General features: G+C 47.9%; 1 protein-coding gene across 2 annotated transcripts in view; it reads right to left on the minus strand.

Annotated features, from left to right (window-relative positions):
• The window catches only part of axin2 (axin 2 (conductin, axil)), a 44,112-nt gene that overhangs the window by 19,136 nt on the left and 6,040 nt on the right, over nt 1-18,936 (minus strand). For both annotated transcript variants that reach the window (XM_038777034.1, XM_038777033.1), the window contains exons 2-3: nt 13,516-13,656; nt 59-155 (exon numbers count right to left, since the gene is read on the minus strand). In XM_038777034.1, coding sequence (XP_038632962.1) covers nt 59-155; nt 13,516-13,656 — 238 coding nt within the window. The remainder of the gene's footprint in view (nt 1-58; nt 156-13,515; nt 13,657-18,936) is intronic.

The following is an 18,936-nucleotide window of genomic DNA, read 5'->3' on the forward strand; positions in this document are numbered from 1 at the left end:
GCTGTAAGGACTGAGAGATATTGAGAAAACTGGGCCCAGAGGGGCGTTGATCACTTACAGGAAAGTGAGGTAGTGATACTTGGCCGTTAGCCCTGACACTGCGATGCATTTCCCGCTGTTGCTGCTTCTTATGCCGGTATGGAGGGATCCCATCTCTGCAAATCAAAACATCAAAGAGAATGTGAGGTCCAGCAGGATTTATGAACTTTTACATGTTATCCAAGCTGAGTAAGCTGACAAGCATTCTGGGAAGATTGTACCAATCATCCGTAATAACCCCCCCGCTTTGCACGCCCCACTCCTCCCTCACGCAGCCTCGCACGATCTACCCCTCCCTCCCCCAGCCTCGCACAATCTACCCCTCCCTCCCCCGGCCTCGCACAATCTACCCCTCCCTCCCCCAGCCTCGCACGCTTCATCCCTCCCTCCCCCGGCCTCGCACAATCTACCCCTCCCTCCCCCGGCCTCGCACAATCTACCCCTCCCTCCCCCAGCCTCGCACGCTTCATCCCTCCCTCCTCCGGCCTCGCACAATCTACCCCCCCCCCCCCGGCCTCGCACAATCTACCCCTCCCTCCTCCGGCCTTGCACAATCTACCCCAGCCTCGCACGCTTCATCCATCCCTCCCCCGGCCTCGCACAATCTACCCCCCCCCCCTCCCCCGGCCTCGCACAATCTACCCCTCCCTCCCCCGGCCTTGCACAATCTACCCCTCCCTCCCCCAGCCTCGCATAGCCCACCCGTCCCTCCCTTCCCCAGCTTTGCACGCCCCACTCCTCCCTCACGCAGCCTCGCACAATCTACCCCTCCTCCCCCGGCCTCGCACAATCTACCCCTCCCTCCTCCGGCCTCGCACAATCTACCCCCCCCCCCCCCCTCCCTCGCACAATCTACCCCTCCCTCCCCTGGCCTCGCACAATCTACCCCTCCCTCGGCCTCGCACAATCTACCCCTCCCTCCCCCAGCCTCGCACAATCTACCCCTCCCTCCCCCGGCCTCGCACAATCTACCCCTCCCTCCCCCGGCCTTGCACAATCTACCCCTCCCTCCCCCAGCCCTCGCATAGCCCACCCGTCCCCCCCTTCCCCAGCTTTGCACGCCCCACTCCTCCCTCACGCAGCCTCGCACAATCTACCCCTCCCTCCCCCGGCCTCGCACAATCTACCCCTCCCTCCTCCGGCCTCGCACAATCTACCCCCCCCCCCCCTCCCTCGCACAATCTACCCCTCCCTCCCCTGGCACTCGCACAATCTACCCCTCCCTCCCCCGGCCTCCGCACAATCTAACCCCTCCCTCCCCCGGCCTCGCACAATCTACCCCTCCCTCCCCCGGCCTCGCACAATCTACCCCTCCCTCCCCCAGCCTCGCACAATCTACCCCTCCCTCCCCCGGCCTCGCACAATCTACCCCTCCCTCCCCCAGCCTCGCACAATCTACCCCTCCCTCCCCCGGCCTCGCACAATCTACCCCCCCCCCCCCCCCCGGCCTCGCACAATCTACCCCTCCCTCCCCCAGCCTCGCACGCTTCATCCATCCCTCCCCCGGCCTCGCACAATCTACCCCCCCCCCCTCCCCCGGCCTCGCACAATCTACCCCTCCCTCCCCCGGCCTCGCACAATCTACTCCTCCCTCCCCCAGCCTCGCATAGCCCACCCGTCCCTCCCTTCCCCAGCTTTGCACGCCCCACTCCTCCCTCACGCAGCCTCGCACAATCTACTCCTCCCTCCCACCCGCAGCCTAGCACACTCCACCTGTCTCACCTCCAGCCTCACTCGCTCTAACCCTCCCTCCCTTACCTACACGCTCCACTCCTCTCCTGCACTCTAACACCATAGACTGGCTGGGCAGGCAGTCCCTGCAGTGGATGCAGGTTTTGGTATCCAAACTATTAACCCTTCTATTTGAACCAGTTGCATCAACCAGTTGCTCAGAGGCCACTCACGAACCACACCCAAGAGGTTGCTGTTACAGTGCTACTGAGCTGGGTGACCACTAGAGGTCACTCGAGGACAGTGTGGGTCAGAGGGTCGCACCCTGCCTAAAGGGGTCCACTCCAGGGATTTGAGCACAATACTCCAGGTTGACAGCCCGTACTGAGGGACTGCTGAAGAATTGGAGGTGCTGCCTTTTGGACAAGAAATAAAATTTGAGCCCCGCACGCCTCTCAGATCCTGTGGCACTTTTTTTTGGAAGAACACCAAGGAATTCTCCCCAATATCGTGACAATTCCTTAAAAAGCATCATCAAAACAGATTACCACGTCATTTATCCTTATTGATGTTTGTGTGAGTTTACTGTGCACAACATTGGCTGCTGCATTTCCCACATTATAACGGCACACATTAATAGCACGTAACAGGCTGCGCTTTCTTGACAAAGGAAGACCTACCCTTTCAAACAACCCTTTCAAAATAACTTAGCACCTTTAAGATAGTCAAGGCTTTTCACAGGAGGATTAAGGGACGACCTATGATACGGGAAGAGTTTGGAAAGGCCTTTGCGGCTGAAGACACAGACACCAATGGCAGGAGTGATTAAAATGACTCCCCCTGAGGATCTGGTTAGGTTGTGAGTTTGGAGGAGGTTACAGAGATGAGGAAAGGCAACACAACGGAGGGATTTGAAAACAAGAATGAGAAATTTAAAATCAAGTTATTGCTCGTCCAGGAACCAAACCATTTCAGTCTGGCAACTGCTCGGCCCAAGACTGTAAGAAACTACAGAGAATCGTGAACACAGCCCAGTCCATCACGCAAACCCGCCTCCCATCCATTGACTGCCTACACCTCCTGCTGCCTTGGGAAAGCGGGCAGCATAATCAAAGGCTTCTGCCATCGGGCAGGAGATATAAAAGTCTGAGAACACGCACTAACTGGCTCAAAAAGAGCTTCTTCCCCTCTGTTACCAAACTCCAGAATGACCCTTACGGACTGATCTGATCTCTTCATACTCTACTGAATAGTACTACACTCCATATGCTTCACCCGCTGCCTGTGCCTAAGTATTTAGTTGTGCATTTATGTATATCCTTTGTTGATGAAGGTAGGACCGTGAGATGGAGTAGTTACATGGACCATGATAGTTAGGGTTTGTGCTTGGGGGAGATGGCTATGTTATTGTGGGTTTTGTGTTGTTGGATATTCCTGTTTCAAAGTGTTACAATTATAAATGCCTTAATAAAATATTTTCTAAAAAAAAGTATGTCCTTTGTTTTTTTCTTGTGTGGAACGATCTGTCTGGAGTGGACACAGAACAATACTTTTCACTCTACCTCGGTATACGTGACAATAAATCCAAGCCAATCAAGTGGAAGGAAGATGGGTGAGCAGAACTTGGTGTCAGGACATGAGCAGAGTTTTGAATGATCTCAGGTTTATGACGCACGAGGCTGGCCGAGAGTGTGTGAAATAATCAGGCTTAGCGATAACAAAGGCATGGGAGAGTTGAGGCATGGTTGGAGTTGGGCAACGTTATGGAGGTGGAAATAGAGCGCTTTAGTGATGCATGGATCAGAGTCTCATCTCAGGGTTAAAAACAACATCAATATTGTTGACAGCCTGGCGCGGCCTCAGGCAGTTGCCAGGGAGAGGGGTGGAATAGGCAGCTACGGAATGGCACTTCTGCCAAGGATCCTGTGCCAACTATCTGCCAGATTGTAAATACCATCTCAATATATTCCAGTCCAAGTGAGAGTCAGCAATGCAGATTCAGTGAGATGTCCACAATTTATGACTTGACGTTTTCAGACATGTTCTCGTTACACATGACTGCACAATGACAGGGACCAAAAGAATGACTTCTGTCTGTCCCATATTTAATTAGGAGTAAATTTCTGCTCAACCAGTACTGGATAAGCAGGCTGACAATTTAGAGATGGCAGAGGGATCGTGAGAGGCAGTACTGAGGTAAAGCAGTGTGATCGAACACGCGAGGAAAACGATTCCATGTGTTTGGATGATGTCACCATGGGGCAACATGTAGATGAGGAAAAGGGAAAGGTCGGAGCAGGAAGAGAAACACAGGCCGTTGTAACTGATTCTCTGGCTATGATTAGATAGATGAGAACGAGGTCAAGATAAACCATGGCCACTTTCCCCGAAAACAACAGGCACACGCACCCTTGTTGCCCATGAGGGTAAATGAGGCACCCTTCAGCGGGAAGCTGATCAAATTTCAGCGTACCTCCACACTCATGCCAAGGATCCTGTGGCCGTTATCTGCCAGATTGTAAATACCATCTCAATATCTCTGAGACCAGGTGAGTGGGAATGTGAGGTGTTCACAGTTTATGACACAACACATCATACATACTCACACTACACAATGGTTCACAATCTATATTTCTGGCAGACTGGGGTTACCCTCAAATTCAAACTGTTAAAATGAATGTTTCCCTATTTTTAAAAAAAAAAGTATTTTTCTTTGGCAAATTTTCAACATTTTCGCAATAAACCCCCCCCCCCCCCCCCGCCACCCCCCTCCCTCAGCAGTCAACGGTACCCAACTCCCAAAAGTGTATGATGAACAAACCCCAACAATTGTAGAACTCCTCCTCCCTCCCTCCCCCCCCACCCACCTCCCCCACCCACCTCCCCCCCCCCCCCCCCCCCCACCCCCCACCCCTCCCCCAGCTTAAACTTCACCCTCTCCAAGGTCGGAAACTCCAACAGGTCTCCCCAGCCACACCGAGGCACAGGGTGGAGAAGGTGACCTCCATCCCAACAAGATCCGCTGACGAGCGATCAGCGAGACAAAGGCTAAGGCACCTGCCCCTGCACCCGGCTGCAGCTCGGGGCCCGTGTGTCACCCTGGCGACCGGGCTCCACATGCAAGACCCCCGGGGATCGTACTGAACACCGTCCTCCAAAACCTTTCCAGCTTCGGACAGGACCAGAATTTATGAGCATGGTTCTCAGGCCCCTCCCACATCGCTCACAGACATCCTCCACCCCTTTGAACAGCCGGCTCAAGCTTGATTTTGTGAGGTGCGCCCTGTACACTACCTTCAGCTGCATCAGCCAAAACCTCGCACACAAAGTAGAGGCATTCATCCTCCGCAGCACCTCACACCACAATCCCTCTTCCAGCGCCACCCCCAGCTCTTCCTCACACTTCGCCTTAATCCTCTCCATGGACACCCTACCCTCCTCCAGAATCTTGCCGTAGATCGCTGAGACAACTCTCTCTCCAATCCCTCCACTGACAGCACTGCCTCCAGCAACGAGGAGGCCGGAGCAATCGGGAAGGTCGGGGAAATGAATGTTTCTGGAAGATGTCTGATCCATAGCCCATTGCAACTCCTAACCACTCAAACTACCCAGAGGGATACTATTATCAAAGTAGCAACAATGGTATTCAATATCTAGAGGCGTGCGGATAGCGATGTGCACACAAATAATTGAAATTAACATTAATAAATACACAAACGCATTGGTTAAAGATTTTACTTTTGTATAGCAACATCAGCAGAGCTACTGCCCAGTGAATCTGAATGTTGATAGAATCTCAGGCTTTTTGGGCCTACTGTTCTACCAGCCCTTAACAACGCTCTTGGGGCAACTTTCAACCCTTTCTGGAGCAGTATTTGAAATAAGTCTTTAAACAGAACTGATCAGTTTCTGGCAGCTTTATTGACTTAATGTTGCAAGAACCAATCAACTGCCATTTAAAAGAGGCCCAATTATCTAACCATTTAAGGCCCAGATGTGCATGATCCGAGTGTGATGAAGCTCCTCTGCAGCTTGGAAAAGCTCAAACTCATGCGCATATGCGCCTGCAGTCTTTAGTTGGCAGCAGTTCTGAAGCAAACCTCTGATCTTGCCAACATCAAAAGCTTGGTTTGGAAGATAAGGTAATGTTTGAAGTTTGCACAGTGAGCCTGCCCCCTGCGTCAAAACGAAATCCATAAATAAGAAATAAACCAAGGAGAAGAAAAATCAGCTTCTCGCCTTTCCCTGATTAGCACGAAAGGGGGAAATCTACATCACACCGTATTTAAAACAGCAAAGTAAACTTTGATCTTCTCGGCTTCTCATTTATCCCTGTGTTTAAGGTGTCTCAACTTGTTAATTAAGGCTTGTTTTGCCTTCGGTTAATCCCCACACCCCCAGCCCAAAAACAAAGTCAGACAGTGATGGCCTGTTTGTGCAAATCACTCATTTCTTGCTGTTCATTCTGTGCTGCTAAAACAATAGGTTTTAAAAAAATATGAAGCTGCATTTTTTTCCCCTCACTGTTTCCAACTCTCGCCCACACCAAACAGACTGTAACACAGCAGGTGTCGTGAGTATAATCGTGTGAAGTTTGCAAATCTGTATTTCTGCAGGGAATGGGGAGGGGGGGGGGGGAGGGGGGGGGGGGGGGGTAAACTCCAAATTTAATTAGTTCAATGACAAAATAGCTTTGCAGATCACCGCAGCCAAGCACACACTAAGAGTACAGGATCCCTATCACCCAGACCCACCATCTTCCGAGCTACCTGTACTCTTCTAATTCTGGCCTTTTGACCACCCCCAAATTTACTGACGGAAAATGCTGGAAAATCTCAGCGGGTCTGACAGCCCCCACGGAGGGCGAGCAGAGCTAACGTTTCGAGCGGACGACTCTTCCTCTCAACTGCTCTGATGGGAGATTCATCCAGACTCGAAACGTTAGCTCCCTTCTCTCTCTCCACAGGCGCCGTCAGACCCGCTGAGGTTTTCTAGCATGTTCTGTTTCGGATTCCAGCATTTACTTTCACCCAAATTCATTGACAGAATGTCCAATTCACCTAACAAGCAGGTCTTGTGGGAGGAAACCGGAGCACTCGGAGGAAACCCACGCAGACACGGGGGAGAAGGTGCAGACTCCTCACAGACAGTGACCCAAGCCGGGAATCGAACCCAGGTCCCTGGCGCTAGTGCTAACCACTATGCTACGCGCCACCCATGCTCTACCACTGGCAGCCATACATTCAGTTGCCTTGATCCAAGCTCTGGAATTTCCTCGCCACCATTTTCCTCCTTTAGAACACTCCTTAAAACCAATCTGACCGAACGTCATATGTGGTCCATTGTCATAATTTGTTTTATCGTGCTCCTGGGAGATGCCTTGGGGGGCATTTGATGACTTTAATGCCATTCTACAACAACAACTTATATTCAGAGAAGAAGAAAAATCATGCATTTCATTGTCGCCTCTCCCAGAAAAGATGGAAAGCACTCTGCATACAATGAAAAGTTGACTCCTTTAAGGAAATCTGCATTCCAGGGTCTCTTTAGCACCCAGCTGGAATCACAAACTTTTACAAATCATTGCAGCGCGGTAGCATAGTGGTTAGCAAAATTGCTTCACAGCTCCAGGGTCCCAGGTTCGATTCCCGGCTTGGGTCACTGTCTGTGTGGAGTCTGCACGTTCTCCCCGTGTGTGCGTGGGTTTCCTTCCGGGTGCTCCGGTATCCTCCCACAGTCTGAAGATGTGCAGGTTAGGTGGATTGACCATGCTAAATTGCCCTTAGTATCCAAAATTGCCCATCGTGTAGGGTGGGGTTACTGGGTTATGGGGATAGGGTGGGGGTGTGGGCTTGGGTAGGGTGCTCTTTCCAAGAGTCGGTGCAGACTAGATGGGCCGAATGGCTTCCTTCTGCACTGTAAATTCTATGATTCCATGATTGCAGGACTGTAGATGTGACAGAGCAGCATTACCTTGGTACTGCAGCGGACTGTCAGCCTCCATTTTAATGTCTTGGTCTTGCAGTGGAGAGGGAGGGAATAGGAACCTGAACCACAAGTTTACGTCTGTCCAGTAAAGAAGTGAGCTGAGCTGTCTTTTTTACAGGTGGAGGGGCGAGTGGGCAGAATGATAGGGGTGGGGGGGGGGGGGGTTGCTGCTAAAGGCAGAATGCCTAGCATTTAAGGAAAGCTATTTAGCACACTCGGCCCTGTCTGCACTGCAGTTCCGAGACCTGTGCAGGGTAAAGATTATGTGCATGTCGAGGGGCTGGAAGCTTTTCGGAATTAACATTAAATGCTGTTGGAATGAAGTGCTTCCGGGAGAAAAAAAAAGGCCACGGTGAAATCCGATTTTGCGATCAACTGTTCCCCACTGAAAAATAAAACATCAGGGAAGAGCAGTCATGTGTCACTGAAAGACTGTCACTGCTCCCCTTCCCCACCTCATCGAGAAATAAATCCCCATCAGTTTAATCAACCAAGCTCCTCTCCGCTCCTCTCTATTGTGAGATCAGGAACCAGCTAGGCTCCTTTCAAACGCTCCTTTACAGCGATCTCTCTTTCACTCTAGCAAGCGATTTTCAAAGCAGCATGCCCCCCTCTCCCCAACCCTCTCTTAAACTCCCTTAGACTAACAATAGACTGAAAGCGATTCAGCTAAGCCTTTCATCCACAATACACTTTTATTTCTCAGCTGTACAGATCCCACCATTCGCTCTGCAGCAAAGGTTTCTAATCCCAGCCATTTTCCAGGTCCAGTCCTCAGATCTGAAATGACTAACACTCACATGTCCTGTTGACAGTAAACTGGAGTTTAAAAAAAAAAATCCATCCATTTTAGAGTGCCTTAGTGTCACCTAATCTCCTTTAGTGTATAACTGTGTATGTATACATTGTCTTGGTTAAATAGATCTGTATGTGCATGGATGTATGTATATAGGTGTGTTTCGAGTATATAGATGTATATATATGATGTACGTATGGCTTTTACTTTGCTACCAAACAGTGCATTTCTTAACAAAAGATTTGTTTTGCCTGTGGCCTTGTTTGGTTTGCTGGAGCCTGCTAAATATTTCACATTATTTAAAGGAAACATACAGACGTGGACACACTCAGCGTGGAAGAAATTCTTCCCTAAATTAGTGAGTGCCACACTAAACCCCTACATTCCAGAGTCCCGTTCCTGCTGGGTGGATCTTACATGCATTCTATTGCTGAGGAATGTCAGCAGCGAGTTGTTTGACGACAGATGCTCCTTAAGAAGTGAGCGACATGTCATTCTGAACCAATAGGATACAAGCAAAGCCTATCAACCCACATCAAAGAACTGTCTCGGGAATTATATTGTGCTGCTGTATATTTTCACTCCCAGATACGCACCTTGGCATTCCCAGCAACCACCTCGCTCGTTCACCACTTAATTGAAGTAATTTTGATTTGAACATCCCTCCATTTCACTGTGTTGTCAGCACCTGGCCTCTGATTCAGGGACAGTCCAGCTTGATCAGCCCAGGTACCAAGAGTACACAGGTTATTGAACCTTACTGAGCATCATACCACCCATCAGTTCAAAATATAGGCTCACACATTGCTCTTGATTGAATCTATGCCACATAGCCAGATCAGATCTTTTGCAACCTCTTCCCGCCTTTCACCCCTGCCAACGCACTGACCCTTACCCCCTCCCCCAACATATTCCTCTGCCCACCACTCCACCCCGGCGCACTCTCTCTCTCCTCTTCCCCCCCCCCCCCCCCCCTTACCCTGGCACACTCCTCCGCCCCCTCCCCCCCACCCACTCTTCTCTCTCTCTTCCCCCCTCCTCAACCTCTGCCACTCACCTCTCCTACCCAGGGGTGTTGTTTCAAGATAATTGACAAAAGAGCCAGAAAGCAACAGGGAATCGCATCTGGAAAGGACTGTTAGCAAAGGGGAGTAGAAAGAGATTTATAGTAACTTTCAAAAAGGAATTGGATAATTACTTCCAAGGCTATGGGAAAAAAAGCAGGGAGATGCATTAATTCAAAGTGCTAGTATGGACCAGATGGTTTGAATGGCATCTCTCAGTGCTGCATGATTCTATATAGATTGTCTCAGTTCCAAGCAGCCATTTTGCTATCTGTATTATTGTGATGAAAGCTCCTACATAGCAAGCAACATTTTCATTGGAGACCCAATGATCTTTGATAACTTGACTCCCAGTTTATGCATCAAATTTCACATCAGACCGAATTCAGATCAAGCTCTATCATCTCTGGTCTCAACACCTCCTTGGGTGACAAAAGGCCACATTGAGGGGAGATGATGTTCTCTGGCTCCATTGCCCAACAAAACTAAATTAAAACAGTGCCAGGACAGAGTGCACCTGGTGTCAATCTAATCAGATACCCATGTAAATATGATTGCTCCTCCTTCCACAAACATTAAAACCCTCCACCACTGACACACAGCGGCAGCCGTGTGTACCATCTACAAGATGCATTGCAGGAACTCACCAAGGTCCCTCAGACAGTACCTTACAAACCCAACCACTACCATGTAGAAGCACAAGAGCAGCAGACACCTGGGAACCCCACCACCTGGAGGTTCCCCTCCAAGTTACTCACCACCCTGACTTGGAAATATATCACCGTTCCTTCACTGTTGTTGGCACAATGGGTGTGCCTACACCTCAATAACTGCAGCGATTTAAGAAGGCAGCTCACCACCACCTTCTGAAGGGCAACTAGGGATGGGCAATAAATGCTGGCCTAACCTGCGACACCCACATCCCGTAAATGAATTTTTAAAAAATGTCCAGCATGGATTGGACTGGCCTCAGTGTGGAGTGACACTAAAAATCAGTGCAAATGAGAGGTGTAGTTATCTGGGAGCTCACACAGTGAACTTCTGTGGACTATTTGACTGTGGGGATAGTTAGAGTAACTAATTGGATAGCCTTTTTAAAAAAAGAGCCGTCACAGACAATGGGTCGAATGGCCTCCTTCTTTGCTGGAAGTTTCTATGTGAAGGTGGCGAATGAGGGTGTAACTGGAGCCTTGCCTTCAGGAGAACACTGAGAAAGACAATCGCTCTGTGAAAGTAGCAACATTTGTGGAAAATTGAACCTGCATCAAAGCCAATCTCTGGCCAAAGCTCCACGGCTTACACACATGACAACCTTTACTTTCATCCCAGATGTTCCGCCATTTCAAGAACGGTGGATGGATTGCACAAGAGGTCCAACCACTACTCATGTTGCTCCAGCTGGATCACAATCATTGCCATTTACAAGTCAAGGTGACCCGCAGCCCAGATTTCATGCTGCATCGCAAGTGTTTCAAGCCACGTTTTCACTTACACGCAAGGCTTGCTCTGAATGTTGGAACAAAGTTAATGCCTTCAGGACTGTAGAATAGGGAGGCTGGTGAGGAAGGTCTGATTGGTTGATGCTCAGCAAATTCGGAGGACATTGAACAAGTCAAAAGTCCCACAACCATCACTGTCTCAAGGCCGTAAACAACTGGGCAAGATCGAACGGCCTCATTGCCCCCGGCTCGGTGACTCAATGAGGCATCTGACGAATCTTGTGAGACATCGTGATGTAGATCTTGCCCTTGCTGGGCGAGATCTAGTCTAACATGTTTAATTAGGTTCATTTAAATATGTCGGTGCAGGATTATCCCCACGCCCAGAAACTTATGGCCTCTCCAGCAATGCCTCCACCGTGCGCTGTTTCGCTCAGGTCCACACAATCATGGACCAGGTGTAACAGCCCTTAAGAGGTATGATGAGGAGTGCTCGAGGACCCTCAAGAGGTAGCTGAGGAGGGGTGGTCTCGAGAGCGGGGCGGCATTTTAAAATGGCGCCCGGTCTCTTCCTGAACTGATGAGCTGTTCAGTGCAGGAAGTGAGGTAAATGTGGCCTCAGAGGGGCGTTCCTGACAGAGCCCAAACGGGAGAGTCCTGTTTAATAGCGGGATCATTCTCGGTGCAGCAGGCTCCGAGAAACAACTTGCTATTCACGCCCTAAAACAGGACTTGTTTTTTTTTGTTAAATCGCTCCCAAAGTCTGCCCAGTGTTGCTCACATCTAACAATGAGAAAATCAGCGGCTATTAATTTGAACCAAATCTCCAGTCCTAGAATATAAACATGCACACGTGGGTGGTCATTAAGCTGATGTACAAGGGTAGCCCTGATCAAGATCACATTGCATATTCTTTACCAATGGCTGTTCCCACAGGGAGAGGTATTGACGTTTCAGCTAGTTCTTCCCTTCCACAAATATTTAAACCCTCCACCACTGACGAACTGTGGCGGCCGTGTGTACCGTCTACAAGATGCACTGCAGTAACTCACCAAGGTTCCATAGGCAACACCTTCCAAACCCACGACCACTACCATCTAGAAGGTCAAGAGCAGCAGATACCTGGGAACCCCACCACCTGGAGGTTCCCCTCCAAATCACTCACCACCGTGACCTAGAAATATATCACCGTCTCTTCACTGTCACAACATCCTGGAACTCCCTCCCCAACAGCACAGTGGGTATACCTACACCACATGGGCTGCAGCAGTTCAAGAAAGCAGCACCACCTTCTCAAGGACAATTAGGGTTGGGAAACAATGCTGGCTTAGCCAGCGACACCCACGTTCCGTAAAAATGAATTTAAAAAAGGTCTACATGGCCCACCTCAGGTGGTGGTATTTTTTCAACTGGGGATAATGATGCCATTTTGAGTGGCAGCAGGATATCCAACCTGGCTATGGCCAATCACCATAAAAGGACCAATATGCAAGACATTAGTAGGACTCCGTGTGGTCTTTACAACAGCAACTATTATAGCATTCACATAAACATAGTAAAACATTCCAGAACACTTCACAGGAGGATAATCAGACAGAACTGGACAGAGGCAAAGGAGGAGATATTAAAACTGGTGACCAAACCCAAAGGCTTCTTCAAACAAAGAGTTGCTTTTAAAAAGGAAGAGATTTCAGGAGGGAATTCCAGAGCTCCGATGGCTGATGACAAGACCATCAATAGTGGACCGACATGGCGGCACAGAGGTTAGCACTGGGTCCTGGGTTCAATTCCGGCCTCGGGTCACTGTCTGTGTGGAGTCTGCACGTTCTCCCCATATCTACGTGGGTTTCCTCCGGGTGCTCCGATTCCCTCCCACAGTCCAAAGATGTTCAGATTAGGTGGTTTGGCCGTGATAACTTGTCCCTTAGTGTCCAGGGATGTGCAGGTTAGGTGGCGTGACGGGGTTGCAGGGATAGGGAGGGAGCCTGGTTACAATGCGCTTTCAGAGCATTGATGCAGACTCAATGCGATGAATGGCCTCCTTTTGCCATTGTCGGGATTCTATGAAATTGGGGATGGACAAGAGGCCAGAATTGGAGCAATGCAAAAATCTTAGGAGAATTGTAGGAGGACACGGGAAGTTACAGAGATATGGAGGAGAAAGGCCATGGAGAGAATGGAACACTGGGAACTAATGTAGGACAATGGGTAGAGGTGCAATGGGTGTAATGGGGGAACAGGATTTAGCACAATATAGGACATGGACTGCAGAGGTTTGGATGAATTGAAGTTTGTGAAGGGCAGAAGATCGACCAGGAGACCATTTGGGATGAGGGTTTCAGTGGAAATGAGTGTGGGAGGGTCTGGATCCATTCATTTTCTATGATGCACTGTCAAAGTTGCACTGAGGCAGGGTGAGAGAGAGGAAAAGCAACCTCCATGACTCAAAGCCACCCATCCCTGGAAAGCAAATTGGCAAAAAAGGACCGAGTGTTAAAGCACCAGATCTGATACTTACACGCTACTGTCCGTCATCGACATGGAGTCATCAGTCATGACGTCACTGGAGATTTCACTGTCATTTGCACTGCTTGCCGGAGCAAAGACAGAGCCAGCTTGAACATGATAGGGGTTAACAGGGCCATTTCTGCCATAGGATCTGCAAAGGACAGAATTTGACACAATTAACATTTGCACAACTTGTCATAAGTGAAATTCCAATCTATTCACAAACATGAAAGGGCATTTTTCCTGCCTCAATCGGAGTCATACAGAATAGCAAGTCCAAGGTTAGATCCTAGGTCTATGATTTAGCTGTACAGTGCTGGTATGTACATTGCTATTGGCCTACTTGCTAGCTGGGGGGGGGGGGGGGGGGGGGGGGGCACCAATTACCAATGGTCTTTGGTTCTGATCAGAGTCCAACGACTGGCTGAAAATACATGCTGAGGGAGGTGAGGCCCAACGGGGATGGTCTCCACAAGCAACACCTGTTGCCTGGATCCAGACAGAGAGAACAGGCACGATTCTGCAAACACAGAAGCAGCAAGAGTCCGCATCTTAGGAGAATTCAGAGACAATGTCAAAACACCCAGTCGTGCAAGGGGCTGGGTGAGACCCACAAATCTGCAGCCCAATAGAATATGTAATCTCTTCTGACATCAGAGGAGACCAAAAGAGGCTGCACACTGCAAATACCAACCCACCCCCTCCAACCCATTCTCTTTCCCCAGTCTGTGCTCCCTCAAACCTTCCAGAAGGTCCCCCCTCCCACCTCCTCCCGCAGTAGGAGTTCAGTAAATCTGGTCATTTACAGGCTGGTCTCAGATAAAATAGCCCAAAAATGCTCAAGGTTGTCATTAACAACCCAACTAGCTTATAGTATCCTCATGGAAGAACACGTACCCAGTCTAGATTCCTGTTTGTCTGTGTATATATACCCATCTCTGGTGCTCCTTCTAGTGGTTACTTAATTGTAGTGTATTTACCTTAACCCCTTGTGTATATACAGTGATGCATATCACTACATCCCCTTTTTTCTTGTTACATATTTTCTGTACTTTGTTAAAGAAAAATGTACAACACAGGTAGATAAATGATGATATGTACAAGTTGCGATGATATTGATGATTAAACAAAGCCAATTAATATTTAGAAGTCCAATCTTAATTTAAAAAACTTATGAGTCCAAACTTTATGAATTTGTTTGGTTGAGTTGCTTTCTTCTTCTGTTGTTGAAGTGGTGATGTTGATGTTGCCATTTCTTTGTTCACGTCGTCAGTGTTCTTGTGTTTAAGTAACCAAGAAGTCATCATAAGGTGTTCGAATGGTTGAATCATTTCGTTGTCTGATGTAGAGGGGTTTTTTTCTATGCTTGTGGTAGCGATTCTGTATGTCATCTTTGTTATCTGACCTGGACGTTTTCCTGTGCTTGCGTTACTGATTCTGGATGTCATCTTGGTTGTCTGACCTGGACTTTTTCCTGTGCTTGCAGTATTGATTCTGTATGTCATCTTCCTTGAAAGCTGGTTTGCTTGTTTGTAGTCGAGCTAATGTGAATTTGTGAGATTCGTTGTCATGCCATGGTATGTTTGTACTCTTGCCATTGTTTTGAGCTGTGCTGTTCCATTGTCCTTCATGTGCAGAGTTGTACCATGTCGTACAACTTGTTGCTTCATTGTTGTTGTTCTTGTTCTTTTTGTCATGCTTGTTGTTGCCTTTGTTATGCTTGCTGTTGTTTTTGTTGTTGTTCTTGTAGTCTAGCTTGTAGTTTTTGTTGTTGTGCTTGTAGTTTTTGTTGTTGTTCTTGTTGTGCTTCTTGTTTTTGTTGTTGCTGTTGTTGTTCTTGTTTCTGTTGTGCTTCTTGTGGGTTTTTGTTGTTCTTGTTGTGCTCAATGACTGTTCCATGTTGATAATTCGAGTCATTCTCAAAGTTATTTGTGTCAGTGTCCTTTGTGGTATCTGATGTTTCATTGAGCGTTTCTTCGAGGATTGTGAGAATGACTGGATGTTGCATTGATCTTGGTGACATCACTCCTTTGTGGTTGATGTGATTCCTCTTTGATTTCTCGGTGCTCCTACTCTGGAGTCATTTCTGGTTCACTTGAATCATCATTGATTTCTTGGTGCTCCTCTTCTGGAGTCAAAATCTTCAAGATTTCATTTTCTTGTTGATAGGTTAGAGTAGATGAGGTTTTAATTGACGTGGCCTCACTGGACTCACTTTGAATGTTGAGTGCTTCTGTACATACAAGCTGAGATCTGTCAGTCTCACTGTGATCTTGCACATCTTGTATGGGAATTGTGATTTCTTCGTCACTTGTCTCACATACAGTGGGGAGACATTCAGTGTCTTCTTGTTGGTTAAATGAGCTGAGTAGACTTTCGTAGTCTTCTTCTGGTGGCTCAAATAAGCTGGGTAGACTGTCATAGTCTTTTTTACACGTGAACTTGATAGACTTTCATAGTCTGCTGCTGGTTGCTCAGATAAAGTTGATAGACCGTCATGGTCTTGTTCATGCATGGACTTGGCTATGGAGTCTTGAGTTGCTTCCATTGTGGAGTCTGTCAATGAGCTCTCTGTGGAGGCTTGTATTGCTCTCTCTGTGGAGTCTTTCATCGCTCTCTGTGTGGAGTCTCAGTGCAGTTGATCTGTGCTCTCCCAACGGAGTCGTTCAGCACTCGCTGTGTGGCATTGTTTTCTTCTTGGGTATTTGACAGGTTTCTGTCATCCAATGTATCGACGATCTGCCATTGCATCATGGTATTGGATACATCTACCATGAGTAGAGTCATGCTGAGCTTTTCAACCATGGTGCTGATGCTTGTATGATCAACATATCCGAATAACTCAGCCATGTCTGAGTAGTATACTTCGATAAACAAATCATCTTCTTTTGTTTCGGATTTGTCATCGTGCTTTTCATGTTCAATGAACAAATCATTTTCTTTGGTTTCGGATTTGTCATTGTGCTCTTCACTTCGGGTGTGCCAGGGCCAGGGTGCTGCGGACGTTATCAACTGCTGGTAGACGTTCAGGCACTGTTGTGTCTTTCGAGGTGAAAAAATTGTGTTTTGTAGCTTAAATTTTTTTTTTTTCAAATTTCAGACATTTCCCCTTTAAGTGGGCGCGGTCCGGGGCCTCTGATGTCATGACGCTCGTGACGTAAAGCTTAGGAATCGATTGCGCATGCACAAATCAATTTTTCTTTACTGCGCGCTTTTATGTAAACTGCGCATGCGCAAGTCGCGCATGCGACTTCGAGCTCTTCGAGCTGTGCGCTCTTTTTGTTCAACTGGGCAGAGTCTGCGCAGAATGATCTGAATCGAAAACATCTTTTTTCCAATTGCGCATGCGTGGCTGCCGTTTCCTGCACATGCGCAGACCCAGATTTGCGTCTTTTGTTCCCCGGGCAGTTTAAAATGTGCGCAGACGCCATTTTAACTTCTTCAGACCCGTGGAAAATAACTTTTGCGCCGTTTTTACATGTTAAAAACTTAAACATATTTTTTTCTAGCGATCTGCACTTGTCAATTGTGATTTCCAGCATTAACCCTTTCTGTTCTGATGATTGTTTGAGTTTTGCAACACTCATTCCCTGTGCAATTTGGTCTCTGAGCATTGAATGTCTTAAAGCAGCGTTGTTACTGGTGTTACAGTAATCTTCAATTTTTTTAAGTATTACTTCTAATTTGGTGTTGTCTTCACCTTTCAAGTAATTAAAGCAGTTATAGATTTCTCTAGCTTCATGTCCTGCTAGGAGAAGTACTGTTTTCATTTCTTCTGAGGCTGCGCTCAACTCATTAGCTACGATATACAGTTTGAATGTTTGTTTAAAGATTTTCCATCTATGACTTAAATTACTGGTTGTTTTCAGCTGCGGTGGAATTCCGAAGAGTTGCATCGACTCAGCGAAGTCTCCCCCCGTCAGAGTTTTCTTCTGTTTTCGTTCGTGCTTTGTTTGCATCTTGTGTAACTTTTCTAGTAAGCGTTCTGAAGTCGCCCCACTCCTGGTACCATGTATTATTCCTTGTGTCTGAATAGAGCTCGTAGTCTTACAGTTAAAGTAGATGCTTTATTTCTACGAGTTTGTTCTCTCTCCAGCACTTATACTATATTACATCTGAGCTGCCTGTCTGTGTTCTGCTCACCAGCTGCCGTTCCTGTGAAGAGAGTGCGTACTTCCTGTTTGTCTACGTATATATATCCATCTGTTTACGTTGGAAAGACGGAGGTTGAGGGGGGACCTGATTGAGGTCTACAAAATTATGAGAGGTATGGACAGGGTGGATAGCAACAAGCTTTTTCCAAGAGTGGGGGTGTCAATTACAAGGGGTCACGATTTCAAGGTGAGAGGGGGAAGGTTTAAGGGAGATGTGTGTGGAAAGTTTTTTTACGCAGAGGGTGGTGGGTGGCTGGAACGCTTTGCCAGCGGAGGTGGTAGAGGTGGGCACGATAGCATCATTTAAGTTGCATCTAGACAGATATATGAACGGGCAGGGAACAGAGGGGAGTAGATCCTTGGAAAATAGGCGACAGGTTTAGATAAAGGATCTGGATCGGCGCAGGCTGGGAGGGCCGAAGGGCCTGTTCCTGTGCTGTAATTTTCTTTGTTGTAACTCTGGTGCTCCCTCTAGTGGTTACTTAGTTGTAGTGTATTTACCTTAACCCTTTGTGTATATACAGTGATGCATATCACTACAGATACTACTTCATCCCAAGCCACATTGGTGAAGAAAGGAACTCGTAATTTTATAAGGCTTTCGCAACCTCAGGAGATCCCAAAGCAATTTACAGCTCATTAAAAACTTTTGAAGTGTAGCAAGGTCCCACAAACAGGAATGTGGTAACAACGAGATTAATTGTTTGTGATGCTAGTTAAAGGATAAATATTGGCCAGGAGATCAGGGAGAACACTCCCTTCTATTTCAAACAGTTCCCTTTGATCACTTATATCCACTTGGGAGAGCAGATGGAGCCTCAATTTGACATCTGAACCAAGTACATCTGACATTGCAGCCCTTCTTCAGTACTGCACTGGAGGGTCAGCCTAGCTTTTTGTGTTTAAGCCTCTGGAATTGGCTCTTAATGCCCTGGAGGACAACCATAGATGGGTCACGACAATGGCTTTGCCAGCAATGTCCACATCCGGAGAATTAACAATACACATGCCACCATCCACAATACACTACAGGCAAAGCCAGACTCTATTGTACCGGTTCTTGCACAATTGCAGGTATGCAGTTTATGTCTGCAGCTTGCAATGGAGGGCAATGCACAGCTATGTATTTTCACGATGTGGAGATGCCGGCGTTGGACTGGGGTGAGCACAGTAAGAAGTCTTACAACACCAGGTTAAAGTCCAACAGCTTTGTTTCAAATCACTAGCTTTCGGAGCACTGCTCCTTCCTCAATGCCTGGGCCTCTGGTTTCTAGTCT

Source organism: Scyliorhinus canicula, chromosome 18, assembly GCF_902713615.1.
Source record: "Scyliorhinus canicula chromosome 18, sScyCan1.1, whole genome shotgun sequence".
Taxonomy (NCBI): Eukaryota; Metazoa; Chordata; class Chondrichthyes; order Carcharhiniformes; family Scyliorhinidae; genus Scyliorhinus; species Scyliorhinus canicula.